Source organism: Hyaena hyaena, unplaced genomic scaffold (assembly GCF_003009895.1).
Source record: "Hyaena hyaena isolate Hyena2069 unplaced genomic scaffold, ASM300989v1 scaffold_366, whole genome shotgun sequence".
Lineage (NCBI taxonomy): Eukaryota > Metazoa > Chordata > Mammalia > Carnivora > Hyaenidae > Hyaena > Hyaena hyaena.
In genome coordinates this window covers 1733996-1757719 of record NW_024080999.1, presented here as the reverse complement: position 1 = coordinate 1757719, position 23724 = coordinate 1733996, and the positions used below count along the sequence as shown (strand labels likewise).

The 23724-nt window shown below is 39.2% G+C and overlaps 1 protein-coding gene across 8 annotated transcripts; it reads right to left on the bottom strand.

The window, feature by feature from the left end:
- Window positions 1–2119: 2119 nt before the first annotated feature.
- On the bottom strand, window positions 2120–23703 carry SLC35A5 (solute carrier family 35 member A5). Of its 8 annotated transcripts, XR_005531450.1 has the most exons (8): window positions 23302–23703; window positions 22494–22633; window positions 18518–18616; window positions 17068–17201; window positions 13956–14023; window positions 5243–6023; window positions 4304–4444; window positions 3561–3618 (listed from the first exon to the last, which is right to left on the bottom strand). XR_005531450.1 is itself a non-coding variant. In XM_039250353.1 (7 exons), the coding sequence occupies exons 1-7, from the start codon at window positions 23424–23426 to the stop codon at window positions 3550–3552; spliced, it is 1416 nt and encodes a 471-aa protein (XP_039106284.1). In that variant the 5' UTR covers window positions 23427–23703; the 3' UTR covers window positions 2120–3549. The 8 variants fall into 8 exon arrangements, 7 of the variants coding, with proteins under 7 accessions (XP_039106284.1, XP_039106285.1, XP_039106286.1 ...); XM_039250353.1 differs by lacking the exon at window positions 4304–4444 and having other exon boundaries at window positions 2120–3618; XM_039250354.1 differs by lacking the exon at window positions 4304–4444 and having other exon boundaries at window positions 2120–3618; window positions 23421–23703.
- Window positions 23704–23724: the final 21 nt, after the last annotated feature.

Below are 23724 nucleotides of genomic sequence, written 5' to 3'. Positions count from 1 at the left end.
AATTTCAGAAAGTCAGCTTTAGGTGTTGAAAGGAGGAAAGCCACGGCCTTTCCTTTGAGTCTGGCTTGCTCTGCCTCTTCTCCACACTAGATTGGTAAGAGTTGGTGGAAAAATTCAGGACATACATAAAAGAGAGCCAAGGAGGACCTGGGCTGTGTTTGGTCGAGTCTGTCGGGCCTGTTCAGAAAAGTGAAGGGATTCCCTGTGGCTGCAGAATCTAGTCCAGCTCACATGCAAAAGGGCTTCCGCGTGGGGATTTAGAGGCAAGCCTTGGAATTATAAACAAAGTCATTTCGTCCTGAGTCCCCTCTGCACGTGGACCCTGAAAACCTACAGCAGCAGGACACAGCTGGCCATGGATCTGGGATCCCGGCTTTAGGCCGTCTTCCCTCTACAACCAGCATCCGCGTTCTGCTTCCCCTCAGGACGAGGCACATTGCTGGACCTACCTTTGGTCCTGGGGCCAGTGACAGAGCTGAAACTAGGTTACTGCAAGCCACGCTTGTGGTCCAACCAAAGGCCATTCAGAAACGATGAAGAAAGGAGATTCAGCGTATTAGCTGTAGGTCATAACTGCTTAGACGAGAATCTAAAAATAAGAAGGGACTTCAGAAATCACTGAGGCCAACTTCTATACCAATGAACAAACCTCTTCCAAAGCATCCTGATGGTACGCGCTCTCCCTGAAAACTTCAGTGACCGAGAATTTACTAGTACTTTCTACCACTCTTAAGGAGGGACTTTTGGGGCACCTGGGTGGCTTAGTCGGTTAAGCGTCCGACTTTCGCTTAGGTCATGATCTAGCGGTTCGTGGGTTCGAGCCCCGCGTCGGGCTCTGTGCTGACAGCCAGCTCAGAGCCTGGAGTCTGTTTCATTCTGTGATTCCCTCTCTCTCTGACCCTCCCCTGCTCACGCTGTCTGTCTCTCTCTCTCTCCTAAAAAAAATAAATAAAACATTAAAAAAAAAAAAAAGGAGGGACTTTTGTACTGTTGAAAAGTCATCTGTTAGGAAAGTCTTTGTATAAGGAATGACTGTCCCCCTATAATTTCCCCTGTAGTTTGGTTCTGTAGTGTAGGAAAGACTACTGACACGTGACAACTGTTCTTCTCCCTGGTTATACACTTGACTCCAACAGCACCTGAGATGATAGGATGTGGTTTCTGGAACTCTCACCTTCCAGTTATTCTCCTTTTAAAGCAGTAGTGCCCATGGAAACTAATTTGACAATAAACTATTTGTAAAAAAAAAAAAAAGAAAAAGAAAATTAAGGACAGATGTGTTATCCTAATTAAACAATATTAAAATCATATCATCTATGCTGGAAAAAAAAAAAGAAAATTAAGGACAGATGTGTTATCCTAATTAAACAATATTAAAATCATATCATCTCTGCTGGAAAAAAAAAAAAAAAGCAGTAGTGCCCACAAAGTAGTACAGCGCATCCACACCAGAACCTCACATCTTAGGTCCAGCTCTGTCTTGCTCTCATTAATTGGTCAGTTAACACAAGTAAACCTATAATTACAAATAAAGTAGTTTTAAATAAGAAAACCAAGCTCCATGAACCAGTGAAATCTGCTATTTAATATAATGTATTTAATGTAGGCGACGACTTTGCAAATAATGTAATTTTATCTGTTCCTTAAGATGTTTCTTATATTACATTTCCTAAAAGTGAGGTCTTCCTATATGTGATTTCCTTACCTTTAAAATGAATTGCCACGGGTCGCCTGGGTGGGTCAGTAGGTTCAGCGTCTGACTTTGGCTCAGGTCATGATCTCATCGTACGTGGGTAGACCCCGCGGTCAGGCTCTGTGCTGACAGCTCAGAGCTTGGAGCCTGCATAGGATACTGTGTCTTCCTCTCTTTCTGCCCCTCCCCTGCTCATGCTCTCTCTCTCAAAAATAAACATTAAAAAATAAATAAAATAAATTGCTATAATAATGTAATCTCCCTCTTTCACAACATAGAGTGGTATACCTATGATTATTCTCAGAAGTCAACATTTACTGAAAAACAAAGTCTTAAAAGTTGTGTGAATTTCTTGCCTTACTCCCATTTTTGAAATGAAAAGTACTCCATGTCCCATGTCACATGACAGAGTGATGACTCAAGACATAGGTTTAATAATTGTTTTATTTATAAATCTCCACCAACTCTTGCCTGTCCTATTATTCCAGGTATCACAAATGGATTATAGAACAGTATTTTCATACGTTCATCTGCATGAAAACCAGGGGAAAGAAGAGATATACAGACTGTATGAAAATGACACCTTAAAGTTCACGTCTACAGTGTAGTACTCTGTAAACATTCAGGCCTGTGAGCTAGGCCTGTCCAACTGCCACCCAGCTGCATGACCATGGGCAAGTCACTTCTGCTTCCTCACTTTTTAATTGTCTATCATCTGGATTCTCTACCCCATACTCCACTGACTGCATGCAAAAATATCTCAAAAATACCATGCACTTGAAGTTTATTACTTGAATATTGTTACTGTATAGTTATTTATTACTAGGCTTCCTCATTATAGAGTAACACTATTCATATTCAATGAAAGTCATGTTTGCAAGGTGATCTTTTTAAAAGGAACTCTTAGACATTAGTCTCCCTGACAGTCCATTATGATTCTGAAGCCAAAGTCTTGATTCTTAGGAACAGGATATGATAGTAAGATGTGTAACAAACATGAGTTCTAATGAATAACTGATACAATGAAATGGCTCATTAGTTCTCTAAAATCTAATAATCCAAGAGAAATGAGGTCAAATTGAGGAGAAAAAGTCCACCAGGGCTAGTTTAAATTATTTAAAATCCAAGTGACAATTGTGGTAATTGGGAACAAACATTCACCCAAACTGAAGCTTATTTATATAGAAAAACATCAAAAAATAATCACTGAAAATCAAATTCTCTGTGAATTTCTAAAAATTAAAATTCTAATCTTTTGGTTCTGAAAAATTGCTTCTTTGGCAAAACATTCAGCATAGACTACATTGCCCTCAAATCAATGTTGTAGCCACATAGATGGTAAGGTCCTTCCACCAATTTCTTGTAGAAAGAGTCACATTACTTTTTAATAGCAAAATGAGTTTCTCTAGGGCTTCGAAATTCGAGGGACAACCTGGGTGATATTTCTGATGACAAAGAAGGGAAGACTTTGGCATGCAGAGTAGAACCACATAATTATGAAAATCTGGCAAGCTGATCCCTATTTGATATGTCTAGGGCACAGCTAGTGTGATTACCACACATTTTTTTGGCCCCCTGGAGGACAAGGAAAATAATCTGGGAATGCATACTGTCAACTTAGCAAGTAGCATTAATGCAGTCTCCATACCGTATATTACTCCCGTGTCAGTTCCTCAGAACTTTTTAGCCTTTGGGTCCTCTGAGCCATGGATGGAACTATTTAAGGAGTGTTTAGACATATGCAAGGAATTTTATACTTCAGAAATATTCTTGCTTATCAAAGTGAAGAGATAAATATCACACATGCTGAAAGTGTGCAAATAGTTTCTGAGAGCAGCCAACCATTTGGGTGCCAGTTAGAAAGTATCTTCATCTGACTCAATATCACTTTTCGGTTTGGTAAGTCTTTCCAGTTCTTCTCCATCCTAAAAGGAAATATGAAATCAATAATTAATTAAAACAAAACTAGAAATGCAGCATTTGTAATGATTACTAAGGGGAAACCTTATGGGCAAATGTATTTCATTAAACTACAAATATAATCTAGTCAAATGAAATTCAATAAATACTTATGTTCTTAGAAAGTTCATTTTAGATACATAATAAAAACAACAAAATATCGACAAGCAAGTATCTCCATACTTAAATTTCAAAGTTGACAACAGGACTGTAGTAAGGAGCGCCCTCTGCTGGTATTGAAGGGAAATAACTAGTGGTTAGAGAAACAGGTACAGTAAAAAGAAACTTGGCTACTACCTAAATTGATATATGTTTTTTTTAACCTACAATGTAGGGCAAGCAGTGTTACCAGATCACTGGAAAATAATGCAAAACTTTTAAAACTATACTCTGGCTGACATTAGGGCATTTTGGACCGATGCTTCTAATTTATTTTTTAAATCTTGTTTGTTAATTTTGAGACAGAAAGACAGCATGAAACAGGGAGGGGCCGAGAGAAAGGGAGAGAGAATCCTAAGCAGGCTCTGTGCTGTGAGTGCAGAGCCTGAAGCAGGGCTCGAACCCATGAACCGTGAGATTCATGACCTGAGCCGAAACCAAGAGTCGGATACATAACCGACTGAGGTACCCGTGCACCCCTAATTTTTTCACCTTAGGAATACGTTGTGCCACCACCTCAGTAACATTACTGATGGGAGATCTGCCATGAACACTAATGGGCAAGAGACTGTTTTCCCGAAGAGCGGAATGTTCATTTTGTGCCATGCTTGGTATTTTCGGTGTTCAGGAAAATTGTAAATTTAAAGGTAGTTAGAGGAGTTGGATTCATCTTTTAAACGTATGTCTTACTCCTTACTTGAATCTCCGAAAGATTGGTATTCGTCTGCAAACATCATGCCTGACAGACCTTCCTAAAACATTAAGCAAATGGAAGAATAATGCTTATTCAGAATAACTGCATAAGCAGTATTCTAGAAAAGGTTTTCCTCTTACTTACAAAGATACTTTTGAAAATCACCTACTTAGTGAGTTAAAGCCTGCCTTCTGCCACCGTGGGGTTTATGAGCAACTACAGGGAAAATCAAGGAGCCAGGCCTTCCACTTACTCTTCACAAGACTTACTAATGTCGAAGAAGATCAACTTTTCTTATGAATGAGGCCTAGTTCTCTGATTATGGAAGAGTGGAAAGAGTAATGGACTAGGAGTCAGACCTCGTGGGTTTAGCACAATTTTTTAACAGACTGTCTACAACTCATTTAGCCTCTCCGGGTCTGTTTATGCACTCCACAAACCAGAAAGATGGGACAAGATAACATGTGTGCCATCTCCCAGCTCTGTGGCCCTATAATATTCTAAGATACAACTAAAGGATAAGGTCCTTGAGACTGTGGTTTATACTTTTTCTCAATCACTGATGGCAGTATCACATGCCCTTGCACACAAAAGTCCAGTGAATGTTTGTTGAATAATTTTTGGAAGTCACAGAAATACAATACACCCTTTGAAAAATAAGCACTGATCAGTTTTTCTTCTTATAAGCATGCGCTGAAATTGGGAAGGGCAGGAGAAAGGCAGCATCATAAACTCACCCCACTGGAGCGCTCCCAAAGACTGCCACTCAGATCTCGGATCCTTTCTTGCCTCGGTGCATATTCCAGACCTTGAGGCTTGCTGGCTTTGTAAATAAATATGGAGAGAAGAACGGATGGCGCTTCTAAGAAAAACTCCAGGGAGGGCCTGAAGTCAAAGACCAGGACAGACACTGCTGTGATGATGACAGTGGTGACCTGGGCCATTAAGACGTGGAAAATATTATCTAGGAACTTCAGAATAAAAGCCACTGAGAGGCCCTGGAATGCGGTCACAAAAATAAGGGTGACTGAAAACACATTGTGGCCATAGAAAACGCCGCAGTTCTTAATCTGCATGCTGTGACTGCTCTGAAGGCCCAGTGTCAGTCCATTAAAAAGAACGCCAAAGAAATAGAGTTTGCTGTTCTGTATGAAGATGCTCTCAGTGAGCTGGTTCCCTTCCTTTAGTATCTTTTCATTATAGATATTGGCCATTGAAGAAATAAAACACTGGACTATAATAAGCACATGGCCCAAGCCGAGGCGGATGTGACTGAAAACCACAGCTGTGGTGTTCCACTTAGCTGCGGGAAAAGTCCATGCCTTTGCTGTGCAATTGCCTTTCTCGGGACATTTGCTTTGGAAGAGAAGGCAGGAATTGGATGGGCTGAAGAAGGCATCATGATGAAATCCATGTCCTGCCAGGCTACGCTGTGAAGTTTCAGTCCCAGCAGTGAGTGCCACGATAGACAAGAACAGAATCAAGAGGGAAGCCCACTGAATCCAGCTCAGGTGCCTCCTGTTCAGAAGGGAAAACAAGATTTTACTACTTTTCCCCCACTTCCCATATTAACTGTTCCTACTGAAAACTCTGACACAGAAGTACTTGGCTAAATAAACTGTACCCAGTTTTTGCTAGCATTCCCAACTCAAGTTCAAAGGAGAACTGTTCGTGTCTCTGCTTCTTAAACTAGGTATTTTTATTCATCTTAACAATAACTATTCCTTAATACCATTCAGTCATTTCTCCTCTTTGTAAGTTTCTTTTTAACCTATAGGTTTATCTCAGTCTCCTTTCTACCTCCAGAGCTGATCTTAGAACTTTGTAAAATAACCTTTTATCTTGCTATAAAGTAAGTTGTGGCAGGGATTCTCAACCTGGTTTCCCTGAACCAGAATGTGATGAGCTTCAGAAATCTGTGAGTCCTTGCAGTGGGTGCCAATCTTCTATACAGCTGAATTCCTGTCCCTGCCTCCCCCAATCCCATGAGACCCTTCAAAGCTCTGTCAAATTTCAAAGGTGTTCATGACTCAAAAAAGATATGAGGAGGGAGCTAGCTCCTAGACCCGTGGCCTAATCATGAAGCATTTCATAGCAAACTACTGTTTGGGAAGGCAAGGAAAAAAATATTTTTAGTATTTCAGTTTATGAAGTCTTTTTTTTTTTTTATTTTTTTTAATGTTTTATTTATTTCTAGGAGAGAGAGACAGCGTGAGCAGGGGAGGGTCAGAGAGAGAGGGAGACACAGACTGAAACAGGTTCCAGGCTCCGAGCCGGCAGTCAGCAAAGAGCCCGACGCGGGGCTCGAACCCACGAACCGCGAGATCATGACCTAAGTGAAAGTCGGACGCTTAACCGACTAAGCCACCCAGGAGCCCCCAGTTTATGAAGTCTTAACAGTGCTTTATTTCTTATTTTCCCTCACCACAAACTTGTGTGATATAGATGACACACATTATTGTCAATCTATTTTGTGAGTTTATTTAGTTCAACAGACATTTAGTAAGCAGCTACTATGTGCCAGGCTACTTTGAACCTGGGGAGATAAAGAAGACTCGACCTCCATTCCCAAGGGATTTACACTTTTTTTTTTAATGTTTTTATTTATTTCTGAGAGAGACAGCATGAGCAGGGGAGGGTCAGAGAGAGAGGGAGATACAGAATCTGAAACAGGCTCCAGGTTCTGAGCTAGCTGTCAGCACAGAGCCCGACACAGGGCTCGAACCCATGAACTGTGAGATCATGACCTGAGCTGAAGCCAGACACTTAACTGACTGAGCCACCCAGGCACCCCAAGGGATTTACACTTTAATAGGAGAAGAACCATGAAAGTCCATAATGACAATATAATGTGTGACAAGTGACACACAGAACAATTGCGGTACAATGGGGAAGGAACACTTCAGTATGTAAATGGAGTCAGGTATTGTTTCCAAGAAAAAAGGACACTTGAGCTGAAAACATGAAAAATAAACTGAAATTTGCCATGTAAAAAGGGAGTTGGGGATATAGCCAGGCAGAGGGAAGAGTCCATAAAAAGACAACAAGAATGTACAATGTTAACTAAGGAAAGAGGAGTCACTGACTCAGGTTGGGATAGAAAGGGAGACCTCAGGGAGAACAAAACTTGCAAGTTTAAAGATCTATTAGGTGAAGGAGAACACACACACACACACACACACACACACACACACACTACCATAAGCAAAGTCCCAAGTATAAATAACAGGTAAGAAATAGAAGTTACAAGATTTTGGAGCATTTACTGAGCACCTATCATGGGTCAGGCAATTTCTGTTCTAAGGAAGGAAACAGTACTTTGAGAGGTTAACTGACTTCCCTAAGGTCATGTATTTATGAAAGAGCAAGGAAGGGACCTGAGCGATGGCTTGCACGTTTTCCTCCTGGACCAATGAACCTCTTAAGAATAATGAGTTCTCAAGGTGCATATATAGGAAGATGTGTCTTATTTCACTAATGCTTCCATAGAGCTTCATGAGTTGAAACTGATAAATGCACAGACCAGCCTAGATAGCAGCACATTTGCGCAGTATCATGTCTTCTCATGTATACACTTTTAAAAAGCTAGATCTAGCATTTAGTGATGGGGCTAGCACAGCCCTATGCCATAAGGTCAGAAATTGTTAACTAGTCACATAAATTTCTAAAGGTGTAGCTGGTACACATTAAGTGGTAGAAACTTAATTGATTGGAAACAGGAAAGACATATGAAAAGTGTATGCCCAATTTATAAATATCATTATCTAACCAATTATGGACATCCAGACAAATGAGACAATAACATAATCTATAATTCCTAAAGAAGTTTTCAATTCTGATGGCTGTAGACTTTCCACTAGCATGGACATTGAGAGAAATAATCTAATTAAACAGAGCTTTAAGTTAATCAGTGCCACTCAAACATTACTCATTCAAGGTAATGTTCTAGAAGGTAAAAATTTTTAAGGATTAGGCTGAAAATGGTAGATTTCCAGCAAAAAAAAAAATCAAGCTTAATAAATTATCTCATAAAGTCAGCTGAGGATAGGTGCTCTTACGAATGACTGTGTGAAAGAGTTTGCTCCACAGTTTAGTGGATGAAACAGTAAAAAACTTACCTGATCCCTCCACTGCCCTGGGAAACCTCTCGTAAACCATTTGGATTGCTGCTCAGAGCTGAACACGTACAGCTAGAAGGCTACTCTACCTGAGGGCCTCTGCTCCCAAATGAACTGCTTGCCCACAGAGAGACTTGGTTCCTATGTTTTTGCCAGGTGACCTCATTATTGTAGTTAGATATTTTAATGATTATATAAATGACAAATTATAAGTGGAAGGAAAGGACTGCTATTTTTATGAAATGTTGAATGCTCTGGAAAGATAATGTGCTCTGGCACATTACTTACAAGTTAAACTGCCTTCAAACTGGGTAGTTTTTTTTAAGATTAGGAAATAAAAATCTAAAACAATCTACTTTAAAAGTATTTTTAAGAGCTTGCTCTATTTTTTTTTTTTTAGTTTATTCCTTTTGAAAGAGACAGAGTGAGCAGAGGAGGGGCAGAGAGGGAGACAGAATCCAAAGCAGGCTCTGCAGTGTCAGCATGGAGCCCAACGTGGGGCTCGAACACACAAAACATGAGATCATGACCTGAGCCGAAATCAAGAGTCAGACGCTTAACGGAACGAGCCACCCAGGCACCCCAAGAGCTTGCTCTATTATGAAGAAACTAGAACAAGAAAGCATGGATGATGTAGAATGAATGCAGCTTCAAGTAAGAAGCCAGAGCACTTGGGAAGCTCAGTAGGTTAGGCATCCGACTCTTGATTTCGGCTCAAGTCATGATCTCAGGGTTGTGAGACAGAGCCCCCCACCTTCCCCAGCCTACTTGGATTCTGTCTCCCTCTCTTCTTATTACCCTTTCCATGGTTGTGCATGCACGTGGTCATGCTCTCTCTCTCTCTCTCAAAATAATAAACATTTTAAAAAGAAAGAAAGAAAATAAAACATTCCAATCAGCAAATCCCACACATTCTCAAAGGAAAGGCCTGAGCTCTTCAAAAGAATGATGAATAGACATTTACATATCTTAAACTGTTTAAAGAACATGTTTTTTTTTTTTTTAATGATTTCACTTTGAGTATTCCTAGTAACTCAACAATTAAGTCCAAATTGTATCAGATAGGAGCATCCCTACTAAATTTGGGGATAGTAAAACAGGGCAGAACATAAAAATAAGTGAAAAGATTCACATGACTTTTTAAAACAAAAACTGTACACATTTCTTAGTAGCACAGAGAGTGACCAGTGGCAGATTTGTAATGGAAAATTATAAAAAAGCATTATCGTGTGAATGATTTTGGAGAAATGCTTGTACTACTGAGTGGCGCTTTTATTTATTTCTCTGTTGACTTTGGAGAAACTAAACGTTAACCATAACTTCTAAGACACCCACCAACTGTGCCAAAATGTTCTTCATTGATTTTTTTTCCCCAACAGCTTCCTTTGAAGATATATGAAAATGTATATACTTTTTTTTTTTAGATAAAAATGGTTATCTTTTGCTCCCAGGTCTCAATGTTTAGGTTGATACTACCATTTCCTAAAGACTAATTAAGTAGTATTATACAACTTCACCAAGCCTACCAGGAAGCCAGCAAGGCTTTGAGGACTAATACCAGCCACCAGTTTCCACTGTGGACCAGTGGCTACTCCTCAAAGAACAAATGCACACACTCACATGGGGTTTCTCTAGAGCATATATGGTAAGACATTTGGATGGTGATCTTTTTTGTACCACTTCCAAATTCTTCCAGGAAATTCTTGCATTAGTCACTGGGCTTTTTTCCTACCTGTATAGCCTTATACTCTGTCTGCTTGGGAAAGGTGTTTGGTGGCTCCACCAGAGTCAAGTATAAGATGATGGCTTTCATATTTGCCATGTAAAATGAGTTATTTATGGCAAACACATTAAGAATATGTGACAGAACTCAAGCTGCAACTCTTGGGTCGAAATGTTATTGCTAACGGCAATTCATTCAAAAAGTCCATTCAAGAAGAGTGGAAGTCCATTCAAAAAGAAGGAAAACCAAAAAAACCAATATATACCACCATCAACAAAAAGATCAAAATAGAACAAAGTTGATTTTAAAATATAATAATAGGAGTACTTGGGTGGCTCAGTTGATTGTCTGACTCTTGATTCCAGCTTAGTTCATGATCCCAGGGTCCTGGGACCAAGCCCTGCACTGGGCTCCCCAGTGAGTGTAAGCCCACTTAAGATTCTCTTTCTCTCGCTCTCTCTCTCTGCCCCTCTCCCCTGCTCACATACTCACTTGCTCTCTCTAAAAATTAAAAAATTTTAATTAAAAAATAATAAAATGTAATAATAGATAATATAGTACTTGGAAGACATTCTCAGAAAAGACAGTATTAGATTAATTATATTATTTTAATACTATTAAGAGTAGCTTCAGTGCTGATTTGTGATTCAACTTAAGATTCCCTCTGGGAGCTAAGTTAGTGCTTGTAAAGATAATTTTAAAAAACCAAATGATTTTATTATTTAGTTTAAATAACTTCAAAGGATTCAAAACAGATATTAACAACAAAGCAAACACATGTCTAAGAATATTACTGCTCTGAATATTAAGAGGTAAAATATGTAAAACAAGTTTTTGGGAACTTTAGTTTATAACAACATCAATTATTATTAAAACTAGCAATAATATAATATTTATTATAATTAATAGTATTACAAAAGCAAACATTTCAAGTTTACAGTATAACTAGATTTAGATCACACCAAGAATTAACTTCCTTTCCCCCTTCCTTCCTTCCATCCATCCATCCATCCTTGAGAGAGAGGGGGTGGGGGAGAGAGATTCCCAAGCAGGCTCTGTGCTATCAGCACAGGGCCCAAGGTGGGCTCATCTCATGAACCATGAGATCATGACCTGAGCTGAAATCAAGAGTCAGACACTTAACTGACTGAGCCACAGGCACCCCTAAGAATTAACATTCCTAATACAAATAGTTAAATGCTTAAAAATGTAATGGGCCACCTCTGCCCATATGTTAGCTCTCTCACCCTGATGGGGGCAGTTCAAGTTGTCACTCTGCCTCTAACCCTGCCACTCCACATACTCCCTCCCCCACGGTCAAAGCCACCTATAAATGCTGCAAAATTCCCAGTGGCTCAGTGCACAGACTCCACCTGAAATGACGACAGTAACTCCCACCTCCTGGGGTTGTTGTGGAGTTAAGTCTAGGTAGGAGAAAGGCCCTGGGCTCAGCCTTTAGTCCTGAGGAGTCCTTGGTGTGATACCTTGTCACTGTCCAGCTGAAAGCCTGCCCGCCCCGTTGTCTACAAATCAGTCAGGCCAGCCCTGGATAAGGCCTGAGAGGCCCTTCACCTCAACCTCAGAGCCACAGCTCAAGCTCTGGAATAAATTTATAAAAACAAACAAAAAAACAATAAAAAATATTACATACAACTACAGGCACAGCTAGAGCGATGGGCCAATTTCAAACCTGGCAATATATACTTCAAATTTTTGCTTTGGAATATTTCAATTTTATTTTATTTTATTATTATTATTTTTTTTCTTTAATGTTTTCTTTATTTCTGAGAGAGAGAGAGAGAGAGACAGCGTAAACAGGGGAGGGTCAGAGAGAGAGGGAGACACAGAATCTGAAGCAGGCTCCACGCTCTAACCTGGCTGTCAGCACAGAGCCCGACGCAGGGCTTGAATCCATGAACTGTGAGATCATGACCTGAGCTGAAGTTGACGCTTAACTGACTGAGCCACCCAGGCGCCCCAGGAATATTTCAATTTTAAATTGATACAATTTTGACATAATACTTTGGTCACGTATAATGTAAGTATACCACCACATGTACCCGTAAACTGTCATATCAAAGGAAAAAAATTTAAAAACCCAACATGTTTCTGAGACCCATTTATGAGATACCCTTATTAAATAATGAGACTTTCATTATGTGTCAGAGCCCTTTTTTTTTTTTTTTACTCCATGGACATGCATCTCTAATCTTATCACAAGAATAAATATATATATTACTATATACCTATATGTGTATATATATATTTTTTCTCAGAAATCAACTTTTTATCCTATAAAGTGGCTTTTATGTTGATTTTAAAGACATCAAAACATTTTTGGAATAGCATTCTTTCACTTGCTAGTTGAATTATTTTCACAATTCATAAATTAAATGAAGAACCTGATGCAAAAACAAATTTGAGGGGCACCTCAGTCAGTTAGCATCCAACTTCGGCTCAGGTCATGATCTCACGGTCTGTGAGTGGGTTTGAGTCCCACACTGGGCTCTCTGCTATCAGCACAGAGCCTGCTTGGAATCCTCTCATTTTCTCTGCTCCTCCCCTGATTGCTTTCTCTCTCTCAAAAAAAAAAAAAAAAAAATCAGTGCACTCTAACAGTTAACCTGGATGAAATGTAATGTTCATTTTTTCCCATCTCTCACATCAAGCATTAAATTGAATGCTTCTTCAGGGTAAAAGAAAGTCTTTCAAGAACTCCATATAATTAACGTACTGAATGCATCATGTATTCAACAAATACTTATTAAGGGCCTATGTGCCAAGCCATTCACCCTTCTGTACACATAAATTATGAAAGTGCATAGTATGACATGGAATACTGAGAAATAAGAACTTAAAAGGAGAAAGTGAATGGAAATTAAAAAAAAAAAACAATCACAACAAATATAACGAGAAGGTAAGTTTATTTTTATCATCATCATCAAGTAACAACTTAAACTGGAGTTAAGTCCCCAGATCCTGTTATGCCTTAGAATATGCTGGCCTTTGCTTGGCAGCAGAGTCTATTTACTTAAAAATGTTTACTTTATTCAAAGGTCCTCCTGGCAATAGGAAACACTGGTGACAGCATTTTTAAAAGCGAGAATCTATCATTCTTATTCATTGTAATTTTGACTAGATTCCTCACACAAATCCTTTGCCAATTAGACCTTAAATCATGTATTCAACTCAAGTAGTTTAATAAAGAATTTGCCACTTATCATCTCCAAACTACAAGTAACAAATGTACTAACAATATTTAGGAACTTCCTGGTTCCTTACTAAACTACAGAGATTCTGAAAAAGATAAAAAAGAAAAAAAAAAGCTCATGAATTTGTTGAAAATTTGGCTCTAAAATTAAAATAAGCTGGACAATTATTATTATTATTGAGATGCCAAGAAAAAACTTTTCATACATCTACTTGCAAAGATTTAGACAGGCCAGCACTGGAGCTGCTTTCCAGATGGGTTTAACAACTTGCCCAACACCAATTAGGAATAAAATCCTGGCCTTGGGATTCAGAGGGTTCAGTGCTCTGGGTATATGATCTGAAACAAGGCTGTGCCATTTTAAAGTATGATATATGCTTTCAGAGCAAGTTACTTACTTCAGCACTATCCTGAATAGAAGAGCTGTTGTTATAATGCTAAAATTTGAGAAGATAACAGCCATGGCCTAGAAAGAAGGAGAAGATAGAGTTACAATCCAAACAAAGTAGTGACCTGAGAAATCTCCCAGCTTGCTGGTTCACCAGACAAAAAAAGCTTTCTGGTCAAAAACCTGAGGGGTTATTAGGGCAGCTACTTCACTAGAGGATGAAATTCCATTTTTATTGCTTGTTAAATTTATGCAGATATGATCCAATTATTGTACAGGCTTTGAAAACTTGTTTAAATTCAGCAAATGCCTGTGTAAATAATCTGTATGTGCAGATCAGGGAATACTTATCAACTCTAAATGTTTAGGTCTAGAAATAATAGTGACCTTGCTTAAGAAGCATACTTTTTCAGGCTCTTAAAGTACTTTACAGACGTTTAACACTGTTTCCAGGGGTAGAGAGAAGGCATATATTAGACCCATTTATACATTAAGACAATAGAGGCAGAGGTTTTTAAGCATCTTTACTGTTACAGGAATTGAATCGGTTCTCCTGGTTGAACTGTGGTGATTCGATACCAGTGATTCAGTCCCAAACGCATACCTGACAGTCCTTGGATTTATTTACATTGCTCTAAACACTTAGAAATATGGTAGCCAGATTTCATAAAGGTCAGTTTTTGTGAAGTCAGTCATATTTCACATATGAGAGGATTAATCTAAATATGTATATATTTTGGCTCAAAAAAGTATGAAATTTCATCATTGCTCCTCCATATTTGGATCTGACAATATTAAAAAAAAATTAAAAACAAACCCTACTCATTTAGTTCACTCTACCTTCTTCCCTGCTGTCAGTTCAAATTCCCTAAACCCCAAAGAGTAGTCTTCACTAGTCTTATATAACCAGCAAGCACAGCTACCACACAGGTGAATTAAAGAAATAAGAGTAAATCCAATAAAAACCAGCAAAAATTGCAAGAACACAACATTGTTGTTTTTCTACTGAATTTTTTATGAGAAGCGTTGTTTTAGGAATTTCACTCTGTCCAAATGTTTGTGAACCCCTTGGTAGAAGCAGAGAAAGAGCTAAGGAGGAAAGTAAGTGGCTGGTAAGAAGAGGGAGGACGCAGGGGCTCTGATCAACCACAAAAATGGTGCAGATGCACCTAACCCAAAAGCCTGGTTGGCCTGGTGAATTTGGAAACTACTTCCTATGAAAGAGCACAGAATAAACAAAACACCAGAGCTCTTTGCCCCCAAATTTCCATGCATCCCTATTTAATTCTTTCTAACTAGATTTGGGCACAGCAATACCCAGAATATGTCATGTGATTTATTTTGTAACATCTGTGGTTGTGCACAATCAGGAAGGAAGAGCAAAGCAATAAGGTGGAAGAACAAGGAAGCTGCAATCTTGCTTTCATACTGGGGATATAGGAAAGGGATATAAATTTAAAGCTAACCTAAATAAAGTACAACAAGTATGTACTCATTGATGCAAATAATTATGTTGTTGGGTATAGGAATTCTCAGACCTGAAAGCAAAGTGGAAGTAAGAATTTAGGAGAGAACACATTCTAACATTCAAAATACTTACTAATAATATGGATCATATAGCTGAAAGGAACATGAAGCGATCACCTGGCCGTGGTCCCTGCCTTCAGGTTGGTATGGTAATGTTATTCTATTTTACAAATAGTCATCTTAGAGTAGTTGGGGTTTGCCTGGTTACACAGCTTCTAAACTATGCAAAAGAATCAAATGCTGTTTGATTAGTCCTCTACTGATTCCTTTTTCTTGAGCCACTCACAAACTGACTTGGTTATATGTAAAAGGCTTCACATAGAGAGCTAGGGCCAATAAAAATCCTATTTGTCATCAAAATGCCTGAATTTATTCTTTAAAGGAACTTAAAATACATTTTGGCAACAATGGCAACAGAAATCTTCATGTTATAAAATATTAGGGGAAATATACAAATGCCCCAAAAACTGAGTAATAGGTTAAAGCAGACGCCCAAATTTTAATACTGATTACTAATGAATTCCTAAATTGGCATGGAGGACACCAAGAAAGATGAGAAGCATCCCTAGTATTACCAGTCATAGATAGCATTTATAGTTGCAAGAGTCTATTTTCTACTCTTAAAGAACTCACTGGTTAAATGATAAGAGTAACGGAAAAAGAAAATCATACAAACAGAATACATTTACTATATTAAAGCAGGTGCAGGAAAAAGTAGAACACTGAGTATACAATTTTCCGAGTTAATCATGAAGTCTGTTTGGACGTACCGGATGCTGGAGTTACAGAGGTGGGTGACCATAGGATGGCTCAGAAAACAGGCAGGCTGACTAAGGTTACATAAAGAGGGATGGCTCCCCATTCACTGGCCGGGGAGCAACTCCTCCAGGATAGTCAGCCTGGCTCAATGCAGCAGTCTTTAACAGTGAGAGAATGTGGGGTGCCTGGGTGGCTCAGTCGGTTAAATATTCAACTCTTGATTTCGCCTCAGGTCATGACTTCATGATTTGTGGGATCAAGCTCTGCATCGGGCTCTGTGCTGTCAGCAAGGAGCCTGCCTGGGTTCTGTCTCTCCCTTTCTCTCTGCCCGTCCCCTACTCCCACTCTCCTGTGCACTCTCTCCCCCACTCTCTCTCAAAATAAATAAACATTTTTGAAAAACCACAGTGAGAGAATGTGGCTAACAGACTGGTAATTCAGTATTCAGATGATTCTGGTCAAACCTCAGGGAGACCAATGAGGGTAATGAGAAACTAACATTTTGACAAGGAAAACGATAAAAACATTAGTTCTGGGATTCATTTCTCTGTGTTTTTCTTTTTTTTTTTTTTTATATATATATTTTTTTATTTATTTCTATGAGAGAGAGAGAGAGAGAGACAGCGTGAGCAGGGGAGGGTCAGAGAGAGAGGGAGTCACAGACTGAAACAGGCTCCAGGCTCTGAGCTGGCAGTCAGCACAGAGCCCGACGCGGGGCTCGAACCCACGAACCGCGAGATCATGACCTAAGCGAAAGTCGGACGCTTAACCGACTAAGCCACCCAGGCGCCCCTCTCTGTGTTTTTCTAATGCTATTTTCTATCATATTTACTTACAGGTTGAAGGTAGGAAATGACATAGAAGACAATTAAATTATCCAGGAAATAAAGAAAGGCAGGAATGGACCATTTCATGAAATTAGTGAATTCCTTCCAGGAAGCACATTTCAAGTTTCTACTTTGATGATCTTCTAAAGAAAGAAAGACAGAAATAAACAATCTTGATGAGTATGCCCATATTTTTAGATAAAGTAAGTTGTATTCGATTACTGATACAATTGTTTGAAAGAGTTTTATGAACTTACTTTCCTCAGTGACTATTAATTTAAGAAATCAAAGGCAATACATGATTTCATTATGGTCTCTCATTCTTCAACCCACCACCATATCTTATTACTGACAGTCAGCAACACCCTTAGGAATGCTGATTCCCTTAATTCCTGTTAACTTGAGATAGAAACATCACTTAGAACAACTCAGGATACTTATGGTTTCTTTTACTACTATGAAAGCAAAGAAAGAAGCTAGAATCCAGAGAAAAAAATCAAGTATTTATGTTGGGTTATTTTTCCCCCAAGGGGAATCAGGAAAAGGAGATACCAGCTGAAGATTTATATTTTCAGGAGTAGAGAAATTTAAATTTTGCTAATCCTAGTATGAGTTACGACCCCATCTCCAGAGTTCCAAGAACTCAGGAAAGTACTGTAATAAGAGGATGTAAAATAACACGCAAAAATAGAAAACAATTTAAGTCCTGCAAATAATCCATGAATTTCATGAGATTAATAAATGTATTCCACCAACTGGAAGCTTTGCACAAACTGAAATTTTTAATAATAAAACAGAAATCTTCTTCTTGGAAAAGGCTCTTAATACTTTGAATTCTATGTTTACCTCATATGTGACTGCAGATCAAAGAACAGAGAAAGCTAAGGCTCAATACGGAACTAAGATGGAGAATTAATACACAGAAGGAGTCACAAAAAGCTAGATGGTTTAGATTTGAGGAAGGAAATCAGTATTCCTGCTTGATAACTGATGAAACTGGAACTCAGAGAAGTTAAAAAAATCCCACCCTAGAATACAGTCTCTGACTCCAATCCACTCTACTACCTCTCTTGCAGGAAATGGAGACTGTTTTTACAATGTGCTACATATCAAATCAGACAGCAGTGATTTAGAATATCCTGATTTGAATAAAAATGAACTTGCTGTGTGCTCCAACAAAGGAACAAGTAACAAGGTAGAGCAATGGCCAAGACATGAGGAAAACATGAGCTGGAGTCCTGGCTCTGGGCCCTCCTACCTACCACTGCAGAACATTTTCTCTTTGAGCCTGTTTTTCCATTTGCAAAACATGGGTAATTGTACGTATGTTTGTATCTTCGTGTCCTCATATATAAAATGACTGGGCTAAATTAAATGACATCAAATGTTCCTTTTAGTTCTAAAATGTTTTGATTCTGTGATTTTTAACAAGTATAGAGTTCAAGACTTCAAGACTCACCTTTCTTTAAAATCCAGAATGATACAAGCACACAGAAAACCAGTTTCACCAATTCTGAGCACACGTTCACAGTAGTTGGAAGATAATCATACTTGTTCTCTGAAATGTAAGACATGTTTTCACTATAAATTTTGTTCTGTATAATGCTTATATACAGTTAATAATTGATATCTGTTTTTAAACTTAAAAGCTGGATTTTAATACTGGTTATGTTAAACTTCATCCAATTGGTTTTCTTCTCTTGGATTTTTTAATCAATTCACCTAATGTACTAGCTATCCCCACCACATTCAGTGTTTTATTATTCTTGAACTTCTCATCTTTTCATCCAAGTTGCTGATAAATATGTTGAGGAGGCTAAGGCTAAGGCTATGGGCACAGAAGGCTCTGTGGTATGGCATAAGACATGACCATTATTTAGTGCTCAGAGCCTGACTCATCAAGTAGCTATGGATTTATCTGGCTTGGAATTATGACCCAGCTTATGGTTCCTTTTGTGTCATTTGTCTGCCTTGCTAGAATCAAATTACATGGCCGGTGATATTCCCTTAACTTGGAGTCTTCCTATCTGTTTTCCATCATGGCACATACAGAAAACAGTATTTGTTTGGCACTCTGGGATAAATGGTACATTGTGGAAAAAGAAGGAAGCTACTTGAGCCATGAAGCAACTGCCCGGAGCTCCGGCTACCTCTAAGGCTGAGAGGAAATACTCTGACATGTCGAGACCCACTGACGAGTTGGAAAAATAACTTACAAATCAATCTAATAAAAAATGAGGTTAGGTTAGTATGCCTTGGTCTTAGCTGTTACCTCTATTCCAAATGCTTACAAACAACTTGCTATACAATTTGCCAAGGACAAACATAAATGTTAGTAGGTCTTATTTTAAGGAATGCATTTTTCCTACCATTTGAAACATATGCTTATTTCCCTTGGTCATGATATGAAAAACCAAAACTGGTCAAGTACAGAGGAAAAATGCCAACTCAACACTCTTCCTATAAAGAACACCTTTTTTCTTTTTCTTTTTTTCCTGTGGTTTCCCTTGACCTTCTCAACCTAAACACAGTCAATTCTTTATTCATCTCTAATCCTATAAACCTTTATAACAGTACTTGTCACATTGTATTATAGTTACTTCTGTATATGTCTTTCCCTTGGAAGGTAAGCTCCTCATGAGAGAGGGTCTATGTTATTCATCTTCATAAAACTGGCAGTTAACAGTATTCTGCACTTGGTAGGCACTTAATAAATGTTCACCTGAATTTAATATTTGCCTGTTAAACTTTCTCCATCATTCAAAGCCTAATTAAAATATCTCCTCTCTTCTCTGAGGTTAAAGCTAGAATGAAATCACACTCTACTATCTTCCACTAAAACTTTGTATTGATCTCTATGATACACACGAGTGACCGCGCACACACAGGAATGGGGGCAGGCATCTTCATATTACAACTCTCAAACTCTTATCGCTGCTCCAGAACTCACTTCGGCTTTTATTTATTTTAAGATCTTATTTCCCTCATGGCAGATCCCAAAGTAGGGTTCAGCATCATGTGGCACCCCCTCCACTTACCCTTCTGCCAACACTCATACACCTAACCTACACTGCATTCATCCTTACTGATCTTCCGTTAGTCCAAAGAAAGGGGCCATAGCCCCAATATGACCCATTCTCCCCTTTAAAACTCTCCTTTCTCTTCAGGCTTTGCTTCAGTAAGTATTTCTTCTGGCTTCAGTGTATCTCCTTTACCTTTCTATTAACTGGCTTCTTCCCCTTGGCCTTTAAGGATGCTCAAACAGTCCCACTGGAAAAACAAAATATAGGATCCCACCCCTGCTCCAGCTACCATACTTTCTCCTTCTTTCCCTAAAATAGCATCAACATTCATTATCTCCATTTTAACCACTTGCCATTCAGGTCTTCTTCCCAAGCAATCTGGTTTCTGATCCCATCACTGGATTCAAACTACCTAGTCTCTAAGATTACCAAACATCTTTTAATTTCTAATTCCCAAGTGCATGTTGGAATCCCTATCTTACTATGGTGATGCAATTTCCTCTGTCTTCAAACTTATTTCCTTCCCTTCTACGAGTCATGTGTATTTAGTTCTCTTATTTCTCTAATGATTCTTTCCTAACATCTGAATGTCAGCATGGCTCTTAAATGTTGGCTTCCTTGGAGTTGTATCTTTGGCTCTCATTTTCTCATTCCGTGTGCTTACCCTGAATAAGCCCTCTGGCTCCTATGGTTTTAAACAGCAATTTAATATTAATGTCTCCAAATCTGAATTCTGGAACATTTAATGCTCACTAAGCATATCCACATGAAGAACTACTTCCTACTTATAAATTTAGTATTTCCTTCACATACTTGATGGATTAGATAGTGGAGAATATTGCAATGAACAAGGACATAGCTCCTAACTTCATGGAAGGTACTTAACTAAAACTGTGCAATCTTTCTGAATTCCGTCCTGTCTGCCTACTCCTACTCAGGGCTTCCATCTTCGCTGAGAGCATCATCAATCCACTCAGCACACAGACAGGCAACCTCTGAGCTGTCCCATATTTTATGTCCTTTAATGTCTAAATTCAACACAACCTCTGAGTCCTGTCTTTTCTATGTTTAGTGTATTTCTTGAATCTATCCTCTCTTCTCTATTCCTACCTCCAAAGCCTTGGTCAGTCTTCATCTGTGGCTTGAATTTGCAATAACCCCAGCTGGCTATTCTGCAGTCAGTCTCTTCCCAAGTCCATCCTCTATTTAGCTACCATAACAGTCTCTCTCATTATGTTTATAATCCTTCCAGCATTCCTTATCCCCCAGACTCTAGGGCCTAGAAAATAAAGTCCCAGTTCCTTAGCAGGGCATATGAAGCCCCTAAAGCACTGACCATTACTTTCCCCTCTGGTCACACACTCAATCCTTCCCTCTCTCCTTCAAGCCCTTAAACTTTTTGCTCAGTCATTCTGAAGTACGTGTTCTCACAATCCATCCTTTTTTTTTTTTTTTTAACATATCTATTTGTTTTTATGGATTGTTGCTTCTGTTTTAAGTATCACTGCCCACTTGTCTTCCTGTGCACCAAATTCACCTTATCAGGGACGGGTTCCCTAATCCCTTTGCACTCCACATTATCCTCTCCCAGATAGAACATAGCACTTTCTACTCTAAAACATCTCCGCATCTTTGGTATAGAGCTGCATTTATTATACTGGGTTTTCATGATGTTTCACATGTACAGCTCTCCTAATAAACTGAGTTCTTGAGAACAATGTCTATGTCTGACACACTTTGAACTTTGCTACTAATATTTAGCCTAGTGACCAAGAGATAAATGTTAACCAAAGTAGAGATTTATATACACATCTGACTCCTCAAGCAGACCTTTAAGGATCATGATGTCATGTTTTATGTGTCCTGAATAACTAGTGAGAAGTTCTCAATACAGTTTTATAGAACTAAACTGTTTATCTAAACACAAATTCCTACGTTAAAAAAAAAAAAACCCAGAAGACTTCTTAGCTAATAATTTCAAAGATATCAAAGCAAATAATCTGTATTGCCTCACTGATATAGTAACTATGGCAGTACCTCACAAATGCCAAGTGACCAAATGACACCAAATAGACCTCCTGACTATTTCAAAGTAAGTTATAATTACACGTATTGCTACAGGCCCAGAAACACCTGTTGATGAAAACAATAGTCTGATGCTATGATCTGTTTGTTCTGTATGTAAAGTGTGTGACACTGTACTTAACTAACCCAAATTTCACTCAGCATCAAAAATTGTTCTTGCTGAGGAATAAAAAGTTAAGGAATCAAATTTAAACATGCTTTGTCCTTCACATGAAGCAGAGTACTTGAAAGGGTATTGTCACTATTTTACATACGAGGAGACCAGGGGCCGGAGACATAACGTGGGATTAGATGGAAGTGTTCCCTATGTTCCAAGTCTTCACTTACCTTCATTGGCTGAGTATTTTACCAATAGGATTCGACTTGAGCTTAAAGCAACGAAGACGGTGCCCAGTAGGAATGTATACATGGTTGACAACAGGGGATGACCACAGTACTTGCTTTCCATCCTGCTGGTTTTTAATTGTCTTAAAGAGAACATATTCGTGAGCAACACTGTTGGTAGATAAAGCATAGTACAAATACCATTGATTAGTGACTATCAGAAAAGGAACTGCTTAGATGTTTGGCTATGGTTGTATCTAAATCAAGAAAATTGAGGAGAACAAGGGAAATTATGTGGAAAGAAAATGAAAGTGTCAAAATTTGATGGGGTGGGGGGGAGATTCCAGAGACAGAAAGGCAGCGCCAGATGAGAAGTGCTGAAAAAGCAGCAAGTGAGCAACTGACACTTGGGGACCGCAAAATTCTGCAGAAAACCAATTTTAACTTCCATTCCTATCAGTGACTCTGCCCTAGAGGAAGAGAATTTCAGATTTCTATTGTTCTCCTCAGTAGCAGCTCTTCCCTAGAAAGGGGGAAAAGAGCTTGCTGGGAAAGATTTCACTGCAGTAATGACCCAAAGGGGAATATATGAAACAGTGCTGTGAATTTCCACTTAACTAGTGTTCAAAGTACAAGAGAACTTATAAATCAGTCTCTAAAGTCTTCTAATATATCGAAGAAACTAAACTCTAGGCTGAGTATAAGGGACAGCGCACAGGGCCGGAAGGACTGGTGACAGACGGGCATGAAACGTCAACACCGACAGCCCACCTGCGCGCAAACGTAGAGGTAAAAGAGACACCTCCCCTACCGGAGGAAGCCAGGTTTCCCTCCACAGTCACGGCGGGAGGAGGGGAGGGAGAAAAGACTTCTTGCCACACATGCGCAGTAGTAGGGATCTCGAGCGGCGCGCCCTCCCCTCATACGCACGCGCATTTCTTTGCCAGCCGGGCGAGGTTACCTCGGTCCGTCCGAAGGGTTTTTGACGGAAGAGCGCACATCCTAGAGCTGAAACAGTAACTGTGTGGCTCTGCAAAGGCAGCAGTAGCTCTTAGGGTCCATAGTCGGGGAAGCTACGGAAGGGAAAGAAAAGACGAAAAAGCCCCTGCCCCTAAACCTCCTATTCCGGAACAAAAAAAGCACAATAACGTCCGGACGAGGGAAGAGCGGACCTGGCACCCATTGCGCAGGCGCGCTCAGTGTTACGCTTCCGGAGGGAGGGGAGAAGAGGCCT

Coding starts and splice junctions, on each gene's coding strand:
- SLC35A5 (XM_039250353.1), bottom strand. CDS start 23,426: ATGCGCGTGCGTATGAGGGGAGGGCGCGCCGCTCGAGATCCCTACTAC. Junction 18,617..22,493: donor AAAATACTCAGCCAATGAAG/GTAAGTGAAGAC, acceptor CTTACATTTCAG/AGAACAAGTATGATTATCTT. Junction 17,202..18,517: donor ATTCTGGATTTTAAAGAAAG/GTGAGTCTTGAA, acceptor TTCTTTCTTTAG/AAGATCATCAAAGTAGAAAC.